Source organism: Callithrix jacchus, chromosome 2 (genome assembly GCF_049354715.1).
Source record: "Callithrix jacchus isolate 240 chromosome 2, calJac240_pri, whole genome shotgun sequence".
Lineage (NCBI taxonomy): Eukaryota > Metazoa > Chordata > Mammalia > Primates > Cebidae > Callithrix > Callithrix jacchus.
In genome coordinates this window covers 64,213,313-64,235,756 of record NC_133503.1, presented here as the reverse complement: position 1 = coordinate 64,235,756, position 22,444 = coordinate 64,213,313, and the positions used below count along the sequence as shown (strand labels likewise).

The 22,444-nt window shown below is 38.9% G+C and overlaps 1 protein-coding gene across 23 annotated transcripts in view; it reads left to right on the top strand.

Moving 5' to 3' along the window:
- The window catches only part of FBXW11 (F-box and WD repeat domain containing 11), a 140,840-nt gene that overhangs the window by 46,089 nt on the left and 72,307 nt on the right, over positions 1-22,444 (top strand). For 7 of the 23 annotated variants that reach the window (XM_002744540.6, XM_008990887.5, XM_078364552.1 and 4 more), the window contains one exon: positions 1,802-1,903. The exons of 10 other annotated variants lie outside the window; for them this stretch is intronic. In XM_002744540.6, the coding sequence (XP_002744586.2) occupies positions 1,802-1,903 (102 nt within the window). Of the gene's footprint in view, positions 1-1,801; positions 1,904-2,906; positions 2,959-16,870; positions 16,968-22,444 lie in introns of those variants that run through there. 6 more of the 23 variants (XM_078364550.1, XM_078364546.1, XM_078364555.1 and 3 more) reach the window with 3 other exon arrangements.

Below are 22,444 nucleotides of genomic sequence, written 5' to 3'. Positions count from 1 at the left end.
GTTTCACCTTGTTGACCAGGATGGTCTCGATTTCTTGACCTTGTGATCCACCCTCCTCCACCTCCCAAAGTGCTGGGATTATAGGCGTGAGCCACCGCGCCAGGTCCTTTTTTTTTTTTTTTTTTTTTAAAGAGACGGGGGTCTCTCTTGTTGCCCAGGCTGGAGTGCAGGGGCTATTCACAGGCGCAATCCCGCTACTGATCAGCACGGGAGTTTTGACTTGCTCCCTTTTCAGCCTGGGCCGCTTCACTCCTCCTTAGGCAATCTGATGGTTCCCTGCTCCCGGAAGGTCACCATATTGATGCCGAACTTAGTGCGGACACCTGATTGGCATAGTGCACTACAGCCCAGAACTCCTGGGCTCAAGCTATCCTCCCACCTCAGCCTCTTGAGTAGCTGGGACTACAGGCATGCGCCACCATGCCTGACACTGCTCAATTTTTTATTCCATTTGATTCCCCTGATTTTGTACTCTTTTTTTAAAAATGCCTTTTCTAAGTAATCTCAATATTCCTTGTATTATAGGTGAAATTTAAGTGGCAGATGGTAGAAAGGAACCCAGGTCTCTAATTTTAAGCAACGCGATCTTTGTCTGTATTGCAGCTGGGTGATCATAGAATATCTCCACCGAACCAGAACACTTTTGAGAGTTAAAGTTATGTGGGGACAGTATCATCTAGGACTGTCTGAGGCAAATCTTGGCTATTCTGTTATAGCTAGAACAAACAAGTGTATGAGCTTGGATCCAAGACTTTTGGGATGTTTTGGTTGAACCCAAACACTTGCCTTTAGTTTTTTTTGCATGATTATTGATTTTGCCATAGTAAATTAATTGACTTTAGATCTGAATGATTGAACATTATGGTCTAATGATTATTAAGTAGTAGCCATAATATATATGTTCATTTTTATATTTTACTTTTTTCTTAATCCCTTTAAAACCAGGAAGCTTTTAGAAGAGGATGGGAAAAGCATTTTAATTCTTAGTCATGTCAAACGAACTTTGTAAACAAAGTCCAAAATGAAAATCATGACATTCCAGTGTTTTTTCTTTGGGAAGACAGAGATGTGGATGACACTGAAAATCAGATGCATTTTTAATCACCTCTTTTATTGCTTTTATCAGTCTGTCACTCATCTTTCTTGTTCTTTTTGCCTTATTCTCTAGGTCTCCTGTGATTTTACCTTAGGGAGGTGCAAAACTACTCGCATGATAAAAGTTGGGGTGACCTAAGTTTTCATAACTTGTGGAAAGAGTGTGGGTTTTGGTAGCAGACAAATGAAAGTTTGAAATTCTAGCTCTCCCCTCCTTTGTTGTGTGTCCTTGTGCAAATCACTTAACCTCCTAGCCTCGGTTTCTTTACACTGTGATATGAGGATTAGAGAACAAATGTAAAGTGCTGGTTCTTAAACAATGAGACAATTATGGTTATGTGACATAGACCAGAAACTGTGACACTGATGAAATTATGATCAGCAATCTCACCACTAATTTTGTTTTGCACTCAAACTTTCACAGTTCCCTTTAGTGGGTTTTTGTTTAAACATTCACTCTCTCCCTCTTGACTCTGTTCACTATATTCTGAGAAATTAGTGGTTGGCAGCAGAAACCTCCTTTCCATAGAACATCAAGTGGGCCCTCTCCCAAGGTTTCAGTAAGCTGTCTGGGACCATCCCTAACCTCCAAACTGCCAAGGGTGCACCCCCTGCCCCAACTAACATTCAAGTTGCCTGTGTGAAGGAGTGATTTGTTGCGGCCTCTAACTGCTTCTTCTCTTCCTTCCTTTTTGTCATCCTGCAGTGTTCTGTGCCAAGGTCTTTGTGGCTAGGCTGCGCCAACCTGGTAGAGAGCATGTGCGCACTGAGTTGCCTGCAGAGCATGCCCAGTGTCAGATGTCTCCAGGTGCCTCTCTTCTTTCTTGTTGTAAATGTGTTTTTACGTATGCCATGAACATTTGTTGAAACTTGCAGTAGTGTGTTTAATCCAATGTTAAGTCTGCTAAATGTTCTGTGTAACCCTCTGCTTTCCTCCAGCCTGGGTGCCCCACATGGAGGAGTTAGTACCAAGAGGGGCCCTTCTGAGCAAATGGGTCTTTGGCTGGGCCCTGTCCTCCCCTTTTCTGCTCCTGCTTTTTACTCTTTCCCCCTCACCTTGAGGTTGTAATTCTCATGTTTAATAGTTGTGCATGTGCCAAAAAAACAAAAACAAAAACAAAAAACTCCTGACATTTTCCATTTGGCTACCTTTAACAGTACTTTGTTGAATTGGGAGGGTTTCATAATTAAAGTGGTGATTTTTTTTATTTTGAAACTCATCCTTTTGGCTTGCTTTCTCTCCCCTCTTCAAAAAAGGAGCGGGGAGGGAATCACTACTGGTATAAAGCCTCAAATTGAAGTTTATAAAGATCATAGCTTTATGCTGCCAATAACTTGTCAGTTGGGGCCACCTCCCAAAGGCCAGATCTGACACCTGTTCTCAGGGTCCACCCAGTTTTCCAGGCCTGGGCCGGCAGAGAATTCCACAGATAAAAGTAACACTTTTTGGGGGTGGATGGGAAAGGATTGCTCAGGATAGAACTGTTAGCAGGAGTGCAGCTGGTGACCCTCTCTTGTTGGGGTGGCTTCTAAGAGAGCCAAGGAAGAAAACATTGGAGCTTTATTTGTGAAGCTCTGTTTAGAGCAAGCATGTGTTTAAGTATGGTTTCAGTAGCAGTATTCAGTTTTCATCATTGCACATTCCAGAGAGTTTGATATATCTTTAAAAAGCCATATTAAATTCCTGGCATCCAGTTGAGACTGTCCTGTTTTAGGAAAGCTGTAAAATTAGGCATTGAGTTAGAGGGATATTATTGATGGTATGGGTGACTTTACTGTTCTCAAGGTTATTTTTCTATTCATGTTTACAGTCTTAAATGGAGCTGGGGAGCCAGGAAGGAGGAAAATTTTCTTCATATTGGGGTCAGGCATTTTATTTACTTATTGGCAAACATTCTGAGTAGCACTGGTGTGGTTATTGATTCAAATTGCTTTCTTTGGAAACTGTACTGGAACCTCACTAATACAATTAACTGTAGAGTGGGTTCAATATAGGGCCCAGTTGTCTTTGATTCTATATATAAAGGTGGGTTACAAGTCTTAACATACAAGACTAGGGTGCTTCAGTGAGGCTCAAAGTGTAATGAATATATGTTTACTTTTGGAAAAGCAGCTTCTGTGCATGCGATGTAACTTTAACAAAAGTGTTCTTGAAATGGCCGCCATTATTTATTGCATGTGCACTCCTTGATGTATATAATGGATATTTGTGTTATTATAATAGTGTACATTTTTGTCTCTATTTTTCTGGAAAAAAAAATGTTACAGTTGCTTTTTAGTGGGCTGACCCAGTGTTTTCCAGAACTGGAGATTTAAGTAGGGGAAGAATTGTAGTTGTTAATGAGGTCTTGAAGTGCAGATTCTTTTCATTGCATTCATTTAAAAGTAACTGGCCAATGGAAGGCATCATTCAATATATTTTAGTAACAGTATTGTGAGTTCTCTGGAGGTGGGGTGAGTGGGTGGAAGTACGGGTTCCTACCTTGTTGAAAATGGAAATCCAAATTTGTTAAAAGTTCTTTGACTCATCTTTCTCAGTGAAATTCACTTAGGAAAAAAGAAAAAGAAACTTTGCCTTGATTGGGTCTTATTTCAGTGAGTGGAGCAATATTGTCTTTAGTGGTGTGTAGAGTGTTTTGTTTACTTAGGCTTTAATTTTTGCTAGTATATAGTTGAGAGCATGCAGCACAGTAAAATGAAGTAAGTACTCAGCTGATAGGAATTAGCAAACCATTACTCTGTTTTGTTCCACATGTGAATGGAAAGTAAACATGTATTAATATTAATGAACCTGGAAGACTTCCTTCCTCTCTATAAGTATTATTTTAATGCCAGCATTCCTCCCTTTACCTCCAGTCTCCAAACAGTGCTAAAATTTTGTGCCTTAATTTGGGTTCTGGCTCTCAAAGAACGCCTATTGCTTATATGCTACATCTTTGGGTTTTTGCGAAGATGACTTTCCCTTTGCACACCTCTTAGTAACCTCATATTAAGCAGGCCTGAGAAGAGAAGGAATAGTTAGGCTACCTGGAGAGAACGGAGCATAGTTCTTTCCGGATCTGTGGAGTTCCATGAAAGAGCCCCCTTAAAATTGTCGCAGTGGACCCACTGATAGTTGTAACTTGAGCCCATTGACCTGTTTATATGGCTGAATTTTAGTATACCTTTTGAAAATGGAGAAAGGAAGGTAGTAGTTGCCCTTAGGCATAATTTACCCACTCCAGTTTCAGCCATCTTTGAAAAGGGAAAGCAGATACCAGAGACTTAAAAATTACTCATTACCAACTGCTGCATGGTGCTTCACATATATTAGCTTTGTGACAACCCTGTGAGGTAGGTGTTCTTATCTCCAATTTTCTGATGTGGAAACTGAGCCTGAGGTGACTATTTGGCTCAAGATAATGTTTACATAAACTGTAAAGTGGTAGGGCTGGCATATCGAGCCGCATACTTGCCTGATTCCCAAACTGGTTTTCTTTACTCTGCTCTGGAATGCTGCCTTTGTAGTTTTCCATGTTAGTTTTATTTGTAGAAACCTCACTATTGATACCTGGTATATGGTTTGTTTTAGTTATTCATCTTATTTATTTGAAAATAAGAAAAGAAAAACCTGCTAAATTCTATTAGAAAAAAAAATGCTATTCTCTTTGCCAAAATGAGCCCTCCCGAATCTCATAGCTAGTGAGGTTCCTGAGTGGACTCTGCAGACTTAATTCCATGAATATTTACTGAGCAATTGGTATGTGCCAAGGTCTCTATTGGATACCTCTGAACCAAGCTGAACTGTAGTCAGTATTTCATTTGCCTCAGATATCCTGATTCAACCAGTTGATTGTTATAGCAAATAATCAGGAGTTCAAACCATGTGGATTATTGATTTGCCCAGACTCCTGTGACATGAGAATAGTATCAATGTTAATAATAGTATATATCATTTATTTTCCACATTCTTTCTATGTGTTGGACTCTAGGAATTGGATTATCTCATTTGATTTTTTATGGAAAAGTTATTAATCCTAGCATTTTTGTATATGAAATTATAGAAGTGAATTAACTTGCCTAAGGTTACATATTAATGGAAGTAGCAGAACTAGGTTATGAACATAATTTGCATGACTGCAAAGCCAGTGCTCTGGTCACCAGTCTGTAGTGACAACCACCATTTTAACTTGTAACTGCCATTTTTAGGTTGAAACAAATTTCCCTTAATTTTTGTAGTTAAAAATTTGAAGCTAACACACTAGTGTGATGTAATAGACTCGCAGGTTTTCTTGGGAATGCCATTTGCAGCCTCTGCTGGGGGAGAGTGTTAGTGATAAGCCATTTGCAGGGGCAGGATTGATTCCTTGGAATGACTATGAGAATCATGTGAGTCGAGTTTGAAGTGCCTCCTTCCAAGCTCTAGTGCATATAGTGCTGGGCAGTAAGTAATGCAACTTCTTAACAGCTTCCCTTTCTTGTTTCTTTTTTTACTTCTAATAGGTGTAGTGGGCCATAGCGGTCTGAGAATGCCACAGAACTCACCAGAGCATTTGACATAAGAGGATTTTTTTTTAGAGGAGGGAGATAGCTTGGTAGAAAGAATCCTGGCTTTGCAGACAAACCTCAATTCTAGTCCTGTTCCTGCTACTTAATGACTGTGATACTGGGAAAGTTATTTTCCTGAACCCCAGTTTCTTCATCTTTAAAAATTTTATAGTGTTTTTATGAGGTAGAGAAAGATAATTGCCACCTCTTAACTGATTCTTACTGTTGGGGGAGTGGGGGGAGGGCGGGGATGGGATGAAAATTTAAATTTTTTAAATTTACTTGCCCCTGATTCTCTATTGAAGAGGGAATTTCAGTCCTGCAGTCTGTGATTCCAGGGCTAAGTAAGGATTAGCTAAAAGATCACGCATATGATAAGGCCTCTTTTGTTCAGGGTCGGTCTGTCTGTCTCAGGTCAGACATGGCTGTTTAAAATCATAGCCTCTGTTTCTTTTCTAATGAGCATTAGGTATTTGTCATTTCTTGCTGATTATCCTATAGCATTCTGTGTCTGATAATGTAAAACCTTTTGGATTTCTCAATGGTAGATCTGTAGTATTTTTATGAACACTAAAACCTACATTTTTGGCTGGACACAGTAGCTTACCCCCATAATCCCAGTGCTTTGTGAGGTCAGGAGTTTGAGACCAGCCTTTGCAACATAGCAAGGCCCTAGGAAACATATTATTTTTGTATTTTGTCTCTACAAAACAAAATAAAAAATTAGGTAGGCATGGTGGCATGCGCCTGTAGTCCTAGCTACTCTGGGAGCTGAGGTTGGGCAATCCCTTGAGCCCAGGACTTGGAGGTTACAGTGAGCTATGATCGTGCCACTGCACTCCAGCCTGGGTGAAAGAGCAAGATCCTTGTCTGTAAAACAGGGGTGTCCAGTCTTTTGACTTCCCTGAACCACATAGGAAGAAGAATTGTCTTGGGCTACACATAAAATACACTAACGATAGCTGATGAGCTTAAAAAAAAAAACAGCAAAAGAAAAAAAATCTCATAATATTTTAAGAAAGTTTACAAATTTGTTTTGGGCCTCATTCAAAGCCATCCTGGTGGCCCGCAGGCCACGGATTTGCTTTAAAAAATACATAAATAGGCTGAGTGCAGTGACACATCCCTGTAATCCCAGCACTTTGGGAGGCCAAGGTGGGCAGATCACGTGAGGTCTGGAGTGTGAGACCAGCTTGGCCAACATGGTAAAACCCAGTCTCTACTAAAAATGCAAAAATGAGCCAGGTGTGGTGGTAGGTGCCTGTAATCTGAGCTACTTGGGGAGGCTGAGGCAGGAGAATTGCTTGAACCCAGAAGGTGGAGGTTGTAGTGAGCTGAGATCATGCCACTGCACTCCAGCCTGGGCTACAGAGGGAGGCTCCGTCTTAAAAAAGAAAAAAAAAATACACACACACGTATACATACATGGTTAAAAAAACACGTCTTTCCTCTTTATAAGAAAATTTTCAAAACAGAGTTTGAAAAAGAAGAAAAACTTTATTAGTAGTAGCCTGAGCACCTACCACCGGGAGAGAACATTTGTTGCTAATTTAGGGTTTTACTTCCTCCTGTCTGTTCAGTAGGGAAGGAATCCATCAAATTGTGTAGTTCTCTGTGTTATTATGCTGCTGCTCATGATTTTAACAATGGTATTTTTACTGCTCTGTGGAACCCCAGCTTGACTTTGGAGTCACTAGAGAGATAAAGGAGGGGCTAGCACAGTGCCCTTTTTACTTTGATCTCACTTAGAATAGCTCTGGATTTATCCATTCTACATAATGAGGCTCTAAGGAAGATTTCATTTTAAAAACTTTGTCCTGGCTGGGTGCAGTGTCTCAGGCCTGTAATCCCTTGGAAGGCTAAGGTGGGCGAATCACCTGAGATGGGGAGTTTGAGACCAGCCTGACCAACATGGAGAAACTCCATCTCTAATAAAAATACAGAATTAGGGCCGGGCGCAGTGGCTCACGCCTATAATCCCAGCACTTTGGGAGGCCAAGGTGGGTGGATCACAAGGTCAAGAGATCAAGACCATCCTGGTCAACAAGGTGAAACCCCGTCTCTACTAAAAATACATAAATTAGTTGGGCATGGTGGTGTGCGCCTGTAGTCCCAGCTACTCGGAAGGCTGAGGCAGGAGAATTGCTTGAACCCAGGAGGCGGAGGTTGCAGTGAGCTGATATCCTGCCATTGCACTCCAGCCTGGGTAACAACAGCGAAACTCCGTCTCAAAAAAAAAAAAAAAAAAAAGAGAATTAGCTGGGCGTGGTGGCACATGACTGTAATTCCAGCTACTCAGGAGGCTGAGGAAGAAGAATCACTTGAATCCGGGAGGCAGAGGTTGCAGTGGGCTGTGATCACACCATTGCACTTCAGCTTGGGCAACAAGAGCAAAACTCTGTCTCAAATATAAAAACAAACAAACAAACAAACAAAAACACCTTCCTTATTAGAAATAAGAGAATTATTTAACTTTACCTCCGTTTTCAAAATTATGCTCATCTTAGTTTAGTGTTTCTTCAATTTGCTTTTCCTAGGGCATTTTAAAAGCAAATCTAAAGTGCCTCAAAGTTTTACAAACCACTGTTTCATGCTAGCATTTAAAACATTTTAAACAAGATTCGAGAAATTAAAAATAAAGGCCAGGCATGGTGGCTCACACCTGTAATCCCAGCACTTTAGGAGGCTGAGACAGGCAGATCACCTGAGGTCAGGAGTTTGAGACCAGCCCGGGCAACATGGTGAAACCCTGTCTCTCCTAAAAATAGAAAAATTAGCTGGGTGTGGTGGCATGCACCTGTAATCCCAGCTACTTAGGAGGCTGAGGCAGGAGAATCAATTGAACCCGGGAGGCAGAGGTTGCAGTAAGCCGAGATTGAGCCCACTGTACTACTCCAGCCTGGGTGACAGAGTGAGACTCCATCTCAAAACCAAACCAAACCAAACAAAAATTAAAAATAACATGGCTGGTACTAAAGGTTATATTAATAAAAAGACATGTAAAGTTTTCTTTGACCCCAGGTCTCACTCCCCAAAGTATCACTTACCAGTTTCCCATTATCCTTTTAGACTAAAGCTTGAAAAATGTGAATACAACCATATTATACATATTATTTTTCAATTAACATACATTGACCATCTTTGTATATCAGCATGTAACACCAAAGAGAACTCTCCATCATAGGGCTTTCAACAAAATAGCCAGTTTTCTCTTTTTTATTTTGTTGAGATAGAGTCTTGCTCTGTCACCCAGGCTGAAGTGCAGTGGCAGGATCATGGCTCACTGCAGCTTTGACATCCCAAGCTCAAGTTATCCTCCCACTTCAGCCTCCTGAGTAGCTGGGTCCACAGGCATGTGCTACCATGCCCAGCTAATTTTTCAGTTTTTTATACAGACAGAGTCTTAATATATTCCCCAGGCTGGTCTCAAACTTCTGGGTCAAGTGATCCTCCCTGTTCAGTCTCCCAAAAGTGCTGGGTTACGGGTGTAAGCCACTGAGCCCGGTGGCAGCTAGTTTTCCTTTTGAAGGGCTTTTCGACTACAGTTGTTTTTTCATTTTGGTGGGTATCAGGTACTTCAGTAATTTCATTGCATATGTATCTTTAGACTTGCATGATTATGTCTATGGAATAAGTTCCTAGGAGTGCAATTGCTTGGTCAAGGAATATCAGTTTTTTGTTATGAATTAATTTAATTATATACAGAAAAGTTTAATAATCTCTCCCTTCTAATCCCTTCCTCCCTGCTAAGAAACAAATGTTAACATTTTGTTGTCTGTCATTGTATATTTGTTCTCTTTGTTCATAGGAGGATATGTAATCTGACAACTATAAGAATTCCCTCATTTTAAAACAAATTTTAAAATTTATTTATTTTTTTGAGACAGTCTCACTCTGTTGCCCAGGCTAGAGTGCAGTGGCATGATCTGGTCCTACTGCACCCTTTGCCTCCCAGGTTCAAGCAGTCCTCCCGCCTCAGCCTCCTGAGTATCTGGGACCACAGGAGGTGTGTGCCATCACGTCCAGTGACTTTTTTTTTTATTTGGAGTAGAGATGGGGTTTCGCCATGTTGGCCGGGCTGGTCTTGAACTTCTGACCTTAGGTGATCCACCTGCCTCGGCTGCCCAAAGTGATGGAATTACAGGTGTGAACCACCGTGCCTGGCCATTTTTTTTAAAATAGAAAAAAATGGGCTCACCTTAGAAAAATCACAATGCAACATCACTTATTTGCTTTATTTACTTAACATTATAATATAGACATGTCCCCAGATTAGTAAAGTCCAACTCTTTCATGCATGGTACTCTTATCATCCCTAGATTTTGGGGGTGGATGTGAGAGTACAGGTGTTTTTTAAATTGTTTTTTCATTTTTGAAGTATAAAGTGTATATAGAAAAATTTAGAAATTTTAAGTATATAGCTCAGTGATTTCTCTTAAAGTGAACAGTGCTTTATTTTGGTAGGTTTGGCTAAATTGCTTTCATGGAGGATAAACCTGTTTATATTCCAAGCATTGCTATAACTCCTGAATATAATTTAAAATGTTTAAGGTGTACTTTAAAAGTATTACTAAAAATAACATACTTGTTCAAAGTCAATAAATAAAAACTGGCAAATAGTAACATGATGAATCAAGATTTTCTGTCATTTAAAATCATTGTGTAATATTACATTTAATAAATATATTAATTTTAAGAAAATTTCCCTTCTATATTAAGACTGCTTTCAATTTTGAGACATTTTAAGCCTTTTGGAGTTACACATCATTGTAATTAAGTCTTTGTATACTTCTGTGATCATTTTCTTAGATAGATACTGTGCACATTTAGGTTGCTAGCTTGTGCTTTTAAGAAGCTGGGTCAAATTAACTTTAAAAAGCAGCACACCAGAGACGCCCTTTTCGTATACTCCAGATGACATTGAATATTTTAATTTTGTAGTTCTTTGACATTTTGATGGATGAAAATTCAAAAATGATATCTTGTTGTTATAATGTACATTTAATTAATTGCTAATGAGATGGAATATATGTATACATAAAAATATTCATTGGCCATTTCTGTTTTTCTATTGACAGCCTCATTTAAAATATCTGATTTGTAGGAACTCTTTGTATATTAAATATATGAACTGTTACTTATTGCAAATATTTCTCCCAGTTTGATATTTGCCTTTCAGTTTTTAAATAAGGGTTTTAACCATGTGAAAGTTATGAAAAAAAAGTTTACTTTTTATGTGGCTATACTTATTCTTTTTTTTATAATATTCTAGTGGTTTTTAGCATTATATTTTGCATTTAAATCTTTCATTTTCTCTGTAATTTATTTTGCTATATGCTGTGAATTAGGGATGCACATTCCTTCTAAATGACCAACCAGTTTTCTGCATACTATTTATTGATCTAGTGCTTTTTTCATTGATTTGATCTCATATGTACATGTTTCACTTCCTCGCATCCGATGATGTGCAGTCACAGAAGCCTTGTTCAAGCTTTTATTCTTCTTCACCTTCCTATTATTATCATCAGCCATCAGCCTTTGTAAGCTCATGGTCCACAACTGTATCATGCTGTCTTTTATACATAGTACTAGTTTGAAAGTGTCTTAATGATGATAAACATTATTCCTATGCATTGAAATTTCCATGTTGTGTTTTCCGAAAACAGTGAGGATGACTTGGTGATGTGAGAATTTGAAGCAGCAGAAGAACAGCAAATAAATTAATATTTTAGAGAAAGTTTTAATGACAGCACAGGGCCTGGCACATAGTACTAGCGCTAAGAAATCACATTGCCTGTTGAAGAGAGCCTGTGCTATGGGAAAATGAAAACTATACCTTGCTTTACTAGCAGTTATAATTTATGGTTTACAAAACAATGTGTATGATAGATTACAGCTCCATAGTCTAACTTGAGGATAGGGACATGGGTAAATAGAATTCAGAACACATTAAAAAATGTCTTTTTACTTGAACAAAAATGATGTCATGTACCTGATACTACAGATGTTTATTATGTTGCTTATAAGAGTGCTGGTTTTATTTATTTCTGTTGGTTTATATTTACTGTTTGTTCTGTTTATGAAAGTAACGTTTTTTGGGTTTGATTTTTGTTGTTGTTTTTCAATTAAATAGAAACAGGATCTCCCTATGTTGCCCAGGCTGGTCTTGAACTCCTGGGCTCAAGTACTTTTCCTGCCTTGATCTCCCAAAGTTCTGGGATTACAGGTGTGAGCCACCATGCCTGGCTAGTAACACTTTTTTTTTTTTAATGGCAAAGATTTTAGTCAGTGGAGAAGTATGAAGAAGAAATTAACCAGTCAGTCATAATCTCACTTCATTTAGTATCTGTTCTTTGTTTTCTTCTGACATTTTATTTCAATGTAGATATGTAGATAGACATTTTGTATATAGTGCTCATTTTGTGTGTGTGTGTATTATATGAAATGTACATATATAAATATATAAAAATATTTATTTTTTGTTTTTAATATAGGCTTATACTCCATACACTCAATTATAACCCAATTTTAAAATTGAATGGTGTGAACAATATGGTTCATATAGGTTTACATTTTTAGTTTTAAAAATAAAATTTTTATTTTTTTGAGGTGGGGTCTTGTTCTGTTGCCCAAGCTAGAGTGCAGTGGTGGAACATGGCTCATTGCAGCCTCGACCTTTCAGGCTCAAGTAGTCCTCTCACCTCAGCCTCCCAGGTGTGTGGGATCACAGACACCACACCAACCACTCCTGGCTAAGTTTTAACTTTTTTTGTAAAGATGGAGCCTCCCTGTGTTGCCCAGGTTGGTACATTTTTAGTAATTGCGGTTTCATTGTCTGGGTAGACAATAATTTAGTCAGTCTCTTAATAATGGACATTAAGGACATTAAATTTTAGTGTATATTCATGCTTAATTTCTTAGATTATCTTATTCATTGAAAAAATTCTGAGTCAAAGGAAATGGACTTTGTTTTTTTCCTAATAATTGCTATGAGGCCTCCCCGTGTTGCTCAGGCTGATCTTGAACTCCTGAGCTCAAGTGATCTGCCCACCTTGGCCTTGCAAAATGCTGAGATTACAGGTGTGAGCCACTGGGCCTGGTCCTGGACTTTAAGACTTTTAAGCTTCTAGCAAAAACATTAGTCTAGTTTTTAATATCATCAGCAATGTATGATTATAATAGAAATAAATGCCCAATGTAGAAAACTGGGAAATATAGGAAAGCACAAAGAATAAATAAAAAATCACTCTTTTGTTTTTTCTTCATGCAACAAATTACTTGTGATGTTCTTACTAATGTGTTAGGCATAGGGCCTGGTAATAGAGGAGTGCACAAAACAGACAAAAAGCCTTGCTGTCTTAGAACCTACATTTTAGTAGTAAAAGAAAATGAGTAGAACAGCCAGGTGTGGTGGCTCACGCCTGTAATACCAGCACCTTCGGAGGCTAAGGCAGGCAGATCACTTGAAGGCAGGAGTTCAAGACCAGCCTGGGCAATATGGTGAACCCTGTCTCTACTAAAAATACAAAAGTTAGCCAGGAGTGTGGTGGTAGGTGCCTGTAGTCCCAGCTACTAGGGAGGCTGAGGCTGGAAAATTGCTTGAATCTGGGAGGCAGAGGTTGCAGTGAGCCGAGATCTCGCCACTGTACTCCAGTCTGGATGACAGAGTGAGACTGTCTCAGAAAAAAGAAAATGAGTAAAATACACAGTGTGTTAGATGGAAATACGTTCTGTGGAGAAAAAGGGGACTAGAGCACTCCAAGGTTTGGGGAGGGCTTGTTTTAAATAGAGGGATGAGAGAAACCCATTTGAGCAAAGATCTGAAGGAAATGAGGGTGCAAACTGTTCTAGAGGAAAAGAATCCCATGTAGAGGGGAACAGCAAATGTAAAATAAGCCCCAGAGGTAGGAATGTTTGTGGCTTGTTAAAATAGCCTGAAAGCTAATGTCTGGCTGGAGTGTGAATTGAGGGAGAAAGTAGTAGGAGATGAAATCAGAGAGGGAAGGAGGAAGGCTGTAAAATTATTTGGGTCTTCTAGACTTTCCTAGGCTTTGGCTTTTATTCTGCATGAGATGGGAAGTTATTAGAGAATTTTTACCAGAGGGGTCATCTAACGTCTTGACAGGTTCATTCCACCTGCTGTGTAGACATAGAAGGAAGAGATGGGAGCAGGGAGACCAACTCTAAGATTGACCAACATGTCAATCAGTGTTCTCTAGAGACACAGAATCAATATTAGATAGATATTTTAGGAAACTGATTCCTAAAGTGACCATGGGGGCTGGCAAGATTGAATTTTGTGAGAGAGGCCATTAGGCTGGAAACTCAGGCAAGATTTCCCTGTTGTAGTCTGGAGGCAAAATTTCTCCTTCTTTGGGAAACCTCAGTCTTTTCTCTTAAGCCTTCAGTTGACTGGATGAGGCTTACCTACATTATGGAGGGTAATAGAATCAAAGTCTACTGATTGTAAATGTTAATCATACCTAACAATACCCTTACAGCAATATATGCTAATAGATTAGTATTTGACCAAACAACCGGCCATATAACTTAGCCTAGCCAAGTTGACACATAAAATTTACCATCACAAGCAGATTGGGAAGAGGCCAAGCTTTGGAGTTAGGGATTCAAAATGGAAACAGTTCATGATGAAATGAAAGAAAAGGGGAGTATGAGGTTAGTAAAAATATTAATCTTGTCAAGTCAGTATCATTTATAGCATCAGCATTTAACAAGAATTTATTCAGAGGTGATTTGGACTTTGGAGCCTTGGAATGATTGGAAGATAAAAATGTGGTATGTTTCTATTTGCAATGGTGAAATAGTGCTTTGTATATAGTGCTCAATTTGTGAAAGAACTATGAAGTATGTAGGGAGCTTACAGTTAATGAATACCGCATGCCTAGACATGTTACTAAGCTCTTTCCCATATATTATCTTTCTTCATAAAGATAGAGACTTTATAAACTTTTTAAGCTATGCACTATTCTATCTGTTTTATACATGAGGAAACTGAACTCAGGGAGAGAGAGCTTGTGACTTGCCTAGGGGTATATACCTTCTATATATGGTGGAGCCAGGATTCAAACCTAGTCTTTCTAGTTTTATTATACCTCGCTGCCTCTTAAAGTAGAAACTATTTTCATAGGGATGATTTTTATATTTTAAGTTGTAAATAGACTTTTCTAAATCTAGGGCAATTATGCAATAGGAATGCTATTTATGTTATACCAGTAGCTTGCATGATCAAATATGTCATCTTCAGAGAGACCTCTGACCACCCAATCTAAAATAGCTTTTTGCTTTCCACTCTGTTATTTTACCTTGCTTTATTTGTTCCTTTATAGCACTTAGCACTGTGTGAAATTATATTCTGTGTTTCTTTTCCTCCTGTCTGTTGTCTTTTTCCCCCACCAGAATCCAAGTTCTCTGAGAAAAAGTGTCATGTCTTCTTTTTCACTGCTTGGTAAATACATCTGTTTCTAAAATAGTCCCAGCAGGTAGTAGATACTCAAGAATTATTTATCGAATGAAGAATAAGCATAATAAACTGGAATGTGAAGGAAAGGCTGTTTCTAAGCTTGGTTAGGATTATATGGTATAATATTATTTGCTGTCATAGTTAGGACTACTTTGGACTTCTTTCTTTGAATTCTGTGAAATATTCCTGTGAGTTGAAAGAGTATCTTGAAAAATACTGATTTTGATTTAAAGACTAGCCTCTATTTTTGTTTTGCTTTTTTGATTATAAAATGAATACTATATATTATTTTTTCAAAAAAATATTCTTTTTTATTTATTTTTATTTTTTGATATGGATCTGGCTCTGTTGCCAGGCTGGAGTGGGATGGCGTGATCTCGGCTCACTGCAACTTCCGCCTCCCAGGTTCAAGCAATTCTCTTGCCTCAGCCTCCTGAGTAGCTGGGACTATAGGCAGGTGCCACCACACCCAGCTAATTTTCGTATTTTTAGTAGAGATGGGGTTTCACCATGTAGACTGGGATGGTCTTAATCTCATGACCTCATGATCTGCTTACCTCAGCCTCCCAAAGTGCTGAGATTACAGGTGTGAGCCACCATGCCCAGCCATGAATACTGTTTATTATACACCATTGGGGTAAAATTGGAAAGAAAAATGAGAAACCACAGTTTATGGAGTGCCATTCTTAATATTTTTGGCATGTTTCTTTTTTATGCATATGTTTTACATAGTTGGGATTATTATGTATAATTTAAAAATTATATAACAATTATATATACATACCTATAAATATGTATAATTTTATTTTACTTTTTATGCTTTGTATACTTAATAGAATGATTGTGTTAATATATTCCTGTAATTTCTCATAGCATAACTTGAAATGGTCTTATAATGTATTTTATGAACTTTCCATAACTTGTCATTTCTTTGAGTGCTTAGAATCTTTATTCTTAATTATTTAAAAAGCTAATCACCATCCTTCTGCATAAATCTTTGGGTTCATTTTGAATTAGCTAGGATATATTCCAGGAGATACATCATCTATATCTTGTGAGATTGTTTTCTGGAGTGTTTACATCTCATTATACCTTCTCAAGGATTGAACATTTTCATTTTGACAGGGTTTAGCAAACCTTTTGCTCTAAATGATTTAGTAGCATGCTATAAATTCCAACCTCTTTTCAAATGGCAACTCTTTTCTCTGAGTAGTTTGAATATATGTTGAGTCAGCGAAGGCATGGCCTACTAAAAGATCTACTGATATGCTTGGCCGAGAAAAGGATGTTAAGAGACATCCAAACACCTAACAACCGCCAGCCTATGCCTTCCTATTGAGTTGCCTGGCTGCTATGACTGGAGTTCAAAATTCAGATCATTCACTTAGAATGAAGTTACTCAGGAACTACTTAGCAAAACAGAATCACTATTATATCTTGTACCTATTTATATACTGTGGTTACGGGTACCTACTATGTGCCATGTGTTATGTTACATGTAGAGATCAAGCTGCCAATTGTTGGAGAAAGATTGCATATGAACACTGTCTACCCTAATATAAAGAAGGTTCCTCTCTTTAGAAAACCAGAGTCACTTATTGGCATCCCTATAAAGTCTTTACATTATAGTATGCATCTTAGTTACTTTAATTTGGAGTAAAAGCAAATGTTAAATCCTTCATCTTTAAGACAATAAGAAATGAAAAATTGAGGGTTAAAGTAATTAATTCATTAATCTTTGAGATAAAGTCTTACTCTGTCACCCAGGCCAGAGTGCAGTGGTGTGATCACGGCCCACTGCAGCCTTAACATCCTGGGCTCAAGTGATCGTCCTACCTCAGCGTTCTGAGTAACTGGACTACAGGTATGTGCCACCACGCCTGGCTGGCTTTTTTATATTTTTTGTAGATACAGGGTTTCACTATGTTGCCCAGCCTGGTCTTAAACTCCTGGGCTCAAGTCATCTGCCTGCTGTGGCCTCCCAAAGTTCTGATATTACAAGTGTGAGCCACCACAACTGATTTCTTTACAGTTCTTAAAAATGATGTTTGTGGCTGTGTAGTCCAATTACTGGGATCAAGAGTCACTTGGGTTAGTTTTTACCCCCTTCCATTAAGTATGATTATGTTATTCATTAGTTTCTGCTGATATTCCATCTGTTTTTCTCTATTCTTGGTTTTTTGTTTGTTTGTTTGTTTGTTTTTGTAACAGAGTCTCACTCTGTCACCCAGACAGGAGTTCATTGGCACTACTATCTTGGCTCACTGCAACCTCTACCTCCCAGATTCCAGCAATTCTCGTGTCTCAGCCTCCCAAGTAGCTGGGACTACAGACATGTGCCATCATGCCCGGCCTGGCTAAGTTTTTAAAATTTTTGTAGGGGTCTCACTGTGCTGCCCAGGCTGGTCTCAAATTCCTGGGCTCAAGAGATCCTCCTGCCTCAGCCTCCCAAAGTGTTGGGATTACAGGCGTGAGCCACCTACTGTTCCTCATTTCCTTTGTTTTGGATTTTGAATCATAGTTAGCACCCTTTCCTTATATCTAGGTTTTAAAGGAGTTCACCCATGTTTTCTTTCCTTTTTCTTTTTTTTGAGTTGAAGTTTCTCTCTTTCATCCAGGCTGGAATAAAGTGGCACGAAATTGGCTCATTGCACCCTTTGTCTTTGGGTACAAGTGATTCTCTTGCTTCAGCCTCCCAAGTAGCTGGAATTATAGGTGCCTGCCACCACACCTGGCTAATTTTTGTATTTTAAGTAGAGATAGTGTTTTGCCACGTTGGCTAGGCTGATCTCGAACTCCTGACCTCAGGTGATCCACCCAACTTGGCCTCCCAAAGTACTAGGATTACAGGTGTGAGGCTACTACCCCCGGCCACCCATGTTTTCTTCAAGTGACTTAGCAGTTTTACTCTTTAAATTTCTGATCTATTTGCAATCTATTCATGTACACTCTATTAAGTATGGATCCAGTTTCATCTTTTTCCAAATTGCTGGCCGGTTGTCCTAGCATTAAAGAAGTTTCCCAGTGATTTGAGGTGCCACTTTTATCATGTGCTAAATTTTCATATATACTTGAGTCTGTTTCTGGGCTTCCTATTCCATTAAGCCAGAATTTGGCAAACTGTGGCCTGCATCTCAAACCTACCCGTGTTTGTTGCTGTTGTTGGTTTTGTTTTTTGACAGTCTTGCTCTGAGGCTGGAGTGCAGTGGCGCAATCTTGCTCACTGCAACCTCCGCCTCACGGGTTCAGGAGATTCTCCTGCTACAACCTCTCGAGTAGCTGGGACTACAGACACTTGCCACTACACCTGGCTAATAATTTTTGTATTTTTAGTAGAGGCGGGGTTTCACCACGTTGGCCATGCTGGTCTCAACTCCTGACCTCAAATGATCCCCCTACCTTGGCCTCCCAAAGTGCTGGGATGATAGGTGTGAGCCACTGTGCCCAGCCCCCACCGTGTTTTTATAAATAAAGTTATATTGGAGCACAGCCACACTCATTCACTTACAAATCATCTGTGGCTGCTTGCATTCTATAACGGAAGAGTTGAGTAGTAGTTGTGACACAATCTATGAGTCCTGCAAAGGTTAAAATATTTACGTCTGACCCTTTACAGAAAAAGCTTGCCGATTTTATTCTGGAGTAGTTGTGTATTCTTGTGCTATGAAAATATCTCACTTTTCAATAGAGAGGCTTATTTGTAGTATATTTTGATGTCCGGTAAGACTGATTCCCCACTTCTCTTTTTTTGTATTTTTTCCTGAGTACTCTTATGAGTTTGCTTTTGCATATGAACTTGAGTGTCAGTTTGTCTAGCTCCATAAAGACTTTTTTTTGGTGGGATTATTGGGGGTATGATAAACTTATAAATTAGGGAGAACTGACATCTTTAGAATGCTGAGTTCTCTTATCCAACAACAGTTATAAAGAAAAGGGTAGAGAAACCTGTCAAAGAACTAATCCAGAAAAATGTCTCAGGTCAACATGGATTTACAGAGAAGTCTACCAAACCTTTAAAGAATAAATAGACCAGAAGCACTATAAATTGTTTTATAACATTGAAGGATTTTTTCCTGGGAATTACTTTTAGTTTTATTATCTTTTGATCAGAGACTCTTATTTTCTAATTTTTCTTTTTTACTGAACTTAAGCTTTCAGAAATTTTTTGCATGTGCTGGAAAAGCAAGTTTAGTCTGTATAAACAGTGTAAAATTTCAGATCTCTAAGATCTACCTGCCTTATTGGTGTTTATTCTTCTGATTTTTTACTTTTTGCTCTCTTGAGAGTAGTGTGTATAGTGTATTTATATCCATGTCTCTCTGTATTTCTTTTACTTTGTTTCTTTTCACGATGTTCTTTCTTTGCTCTTCTATTTTTGAAATTTCTTTTTAAAGTTAGAAAGGTTTGTATTTTTGCTTTTAATTATAATTTTTGTAATGCTTCTCTTTCCTGCTTTTTTTTTTTTTTTGGAGATGAAGTTTTGCTCTTGTTACCCAGGCAGGAGTGCAATGGCGCGATCTCGGCTTACTGCAACCTCTTCCTTCTGGGTTCAAGTGATTCTCCTGCCTCAGCCTCCTGAGTAGCTGAGATTATAGGCATGTGCTACTATGCCTGGCTAATTTTTAAGAATTTTTTTGTATTTAGTAGAGTTGGGGTTTCGCCATGTTGGTCAGACCAGTCTTGAGCTCCTGACCTCAGGTGATCCACCCACCTCAGCCTTCTAAAGTGCTGGGATTACAGGTGTGTACCACCACGTGCGGCCTGTTTTTTTTTTTTTTTTAAAGAGCCAGGCTTTCACTATGTTGCCTAGGCTAGAGTGCAGTAGCATGATAGTTCAGTGTAGCCTCAAACTCCTGGGCTCAAATGATCAGGGCCCACTTCAGCCTTCTGAGTCATTGGGACTGTAGGTGTGGGCTACCACCTGGCTAATTTAAAAATTTTTTTAGAGACAGAGTCTTGCTGTGTTGCCCAGCTGGTCTTGAACTCCCTGGCTTGTGGGATCCTCTTATTTTGGCCTCCCAAAGTTTTGGGATTACAGGCATAAGCCACTGCACCTGGCCTGCAGTTTTAAAGTTTTGTTATTTCTTTGTCTGAATGTGACATACGATTCTTCTGTTCAGACTTTTTTGATTCTTAAAGCCATAATTATTTTAAATGTTTACCATTACTTTTTTTTTGAACAATTTTTTTTGCATCATCTCTGGATTACTCAAGAAAACCTTTTTTTTACCTTTTATTTTTTTGAGATGGAGTTTCGCTGTTGTTACCCAGACTGGAGTGCAATGGCACGATCTCGGCTTACTGCAACCTCCGCCTTCTAGGTTCAAGCAATTTTCCTGCCTCAGCCTCCCGAGTAGCTGGGACTACAGGCGCGGCGTGCACCACCATGCCCAGCTAATTTTTGTATTTTTAGTAGAGACGGGGTTTCACCTTGTTGACCAGGATGGTCTCGATCTCTTGACCTCGTGATCACCCGCCTCGGCCTCCCAAAGTGCTGGGATTATAGGTGTGAGCCACCGCGCCTGGCCTTACCTTTTATTTTCTAAAATTTTGGAAGATGCTGCTCCACTGATGCCTTGCTTTGTATGTTGTTTCGAGAAGTTGATGCCAATCTAATTAATGCTCTTTCTCTTAAAAGGTTTCTTCTTAAATTAAACAAATTTTTTGGGGGTGGGAATTGAAAACATTCTTTCTTTATTTTTAAACTCTAATAGTTGTCTTAGGATATCTCTTGGAGTTTATTGCTCTGGGTCAGTTTCCTCTATTACCTGGAGGCCCTTTCAACAGTAGTTCAGGTTTCCTTTTATCTCTGGAAAACTTTTTCAATTATAGTTTTTTTTTTCTTTCTAAATAACAGCTTTATTGAGACATAACTAAAATATTACACAATTTAAAGTACATAATTCAGTGATTTCAGTGAATACATATCTGTGATTCAGTCACAGTTGTATGATCAGTGCCACAGTCAGTTTAGAACATTTGCATCACCCCCTAAAGAAACACTCTACCCTTAGGCCATCATTCCCTATTTCCCTTGCCCATCCAACCATAGGAACCCCTTGGATTATAGTTTTAAAGGTTATTTTTGTTCTATTATTTTATTTTTTTTCTTTAGAAACTCCCAATTATATATAGGTTGGATCTCCTTTGCTTTCCATGTTAACTACTTTCTGTCTGTCCCGTAGTGCTTCTTTCTTCATCTCATTTTTATTTTCTTGGGCTGTTTTCTTACTTTTCTTTAATGTTTCCTAATCATTTTCAAAAAAAAAAATTTTTTTTGAGGCAAGGTCTTGCTCTTACCCCAGGCTGGAGTGCAATGGTGCTATCTCGGCTCACTGCAACCTCTGCCTCCTGGGTTCAAGCAATTCTTGTGCCTCAACCTCCCAAGTAGCTGGAACTACAGGTGCGTGCCACCACACCTGGCTAATTTTTGTATTTTAGTAGAGATGGGGTTTTACCATTTTACCTAGGCTAGTCTCGAACCCTGACCTCAAGTTGCCTGGGCCTCCCAAAGTGCTAGAATTACAGGCATGAGGCAACTTGCCCAGCCTAAAATTTCAGGTTTTAAAGATTTTCATTTGCTTTATCTTTTTGGGGGGCATTGTAATGTGTTCTTGTTTGTTATAATTTTGTTTTTCTTTCCTGAGTTAGGTCAATTCTTGTTTCATTTCTTTCTGTTTTTGGTACATTTCTGTTCTCAAGTTTTCAATTTCTGATTCAGAGTGTTTTTAAGTAACATCAAATGTCTTTTTGAGCATGTTTAAATCAGTTTGCAGTCAAACAAACTGTTTTTTCAAACAGGTGTCTTAAAAGTAGTATGCCCTTACACACTAAGGTATACTTGTATATAGTGAATTAATATCTCTCATACATGACAGGAGTGGTACTATGTACCATTCTTAGGGACATTAAGGTAATAGTCTGCAAATTTACTCTTATCAGGGCTTAATTATCTCACAGAACCTTAGTTAAGAAAGGTTTGTTTGGGATGTTGTTTAGTTTTCTCTGTTTTTCCCTCTTACTCCCCCACTCTTCTTTCATATGTAGGAGTTGCATTAACTTTTCCGGCATTTTTTTTTTTTTTTTTTTTTTTTGAGATGAAGTCTCACTCTTGTCACCCAGGCTGGAGCGCGATGGCTCACTGCAACCTCCTCCTCCCAGGTTCAAGTGATTCTCCTGCCTCAGCCTCCCAAGTAGCTGGGATTATAGTTGTCTCCTACCATAACCAGCTAATTTTTGTATTTTTAGTAGAGACGAGGTTTCACCATGTTGGCTAGACTGGTCTTGAACTCCCAACCTCAGGCCATCCGCTCGCCCTGGCCTTCCAAAGTGCTGGGATTA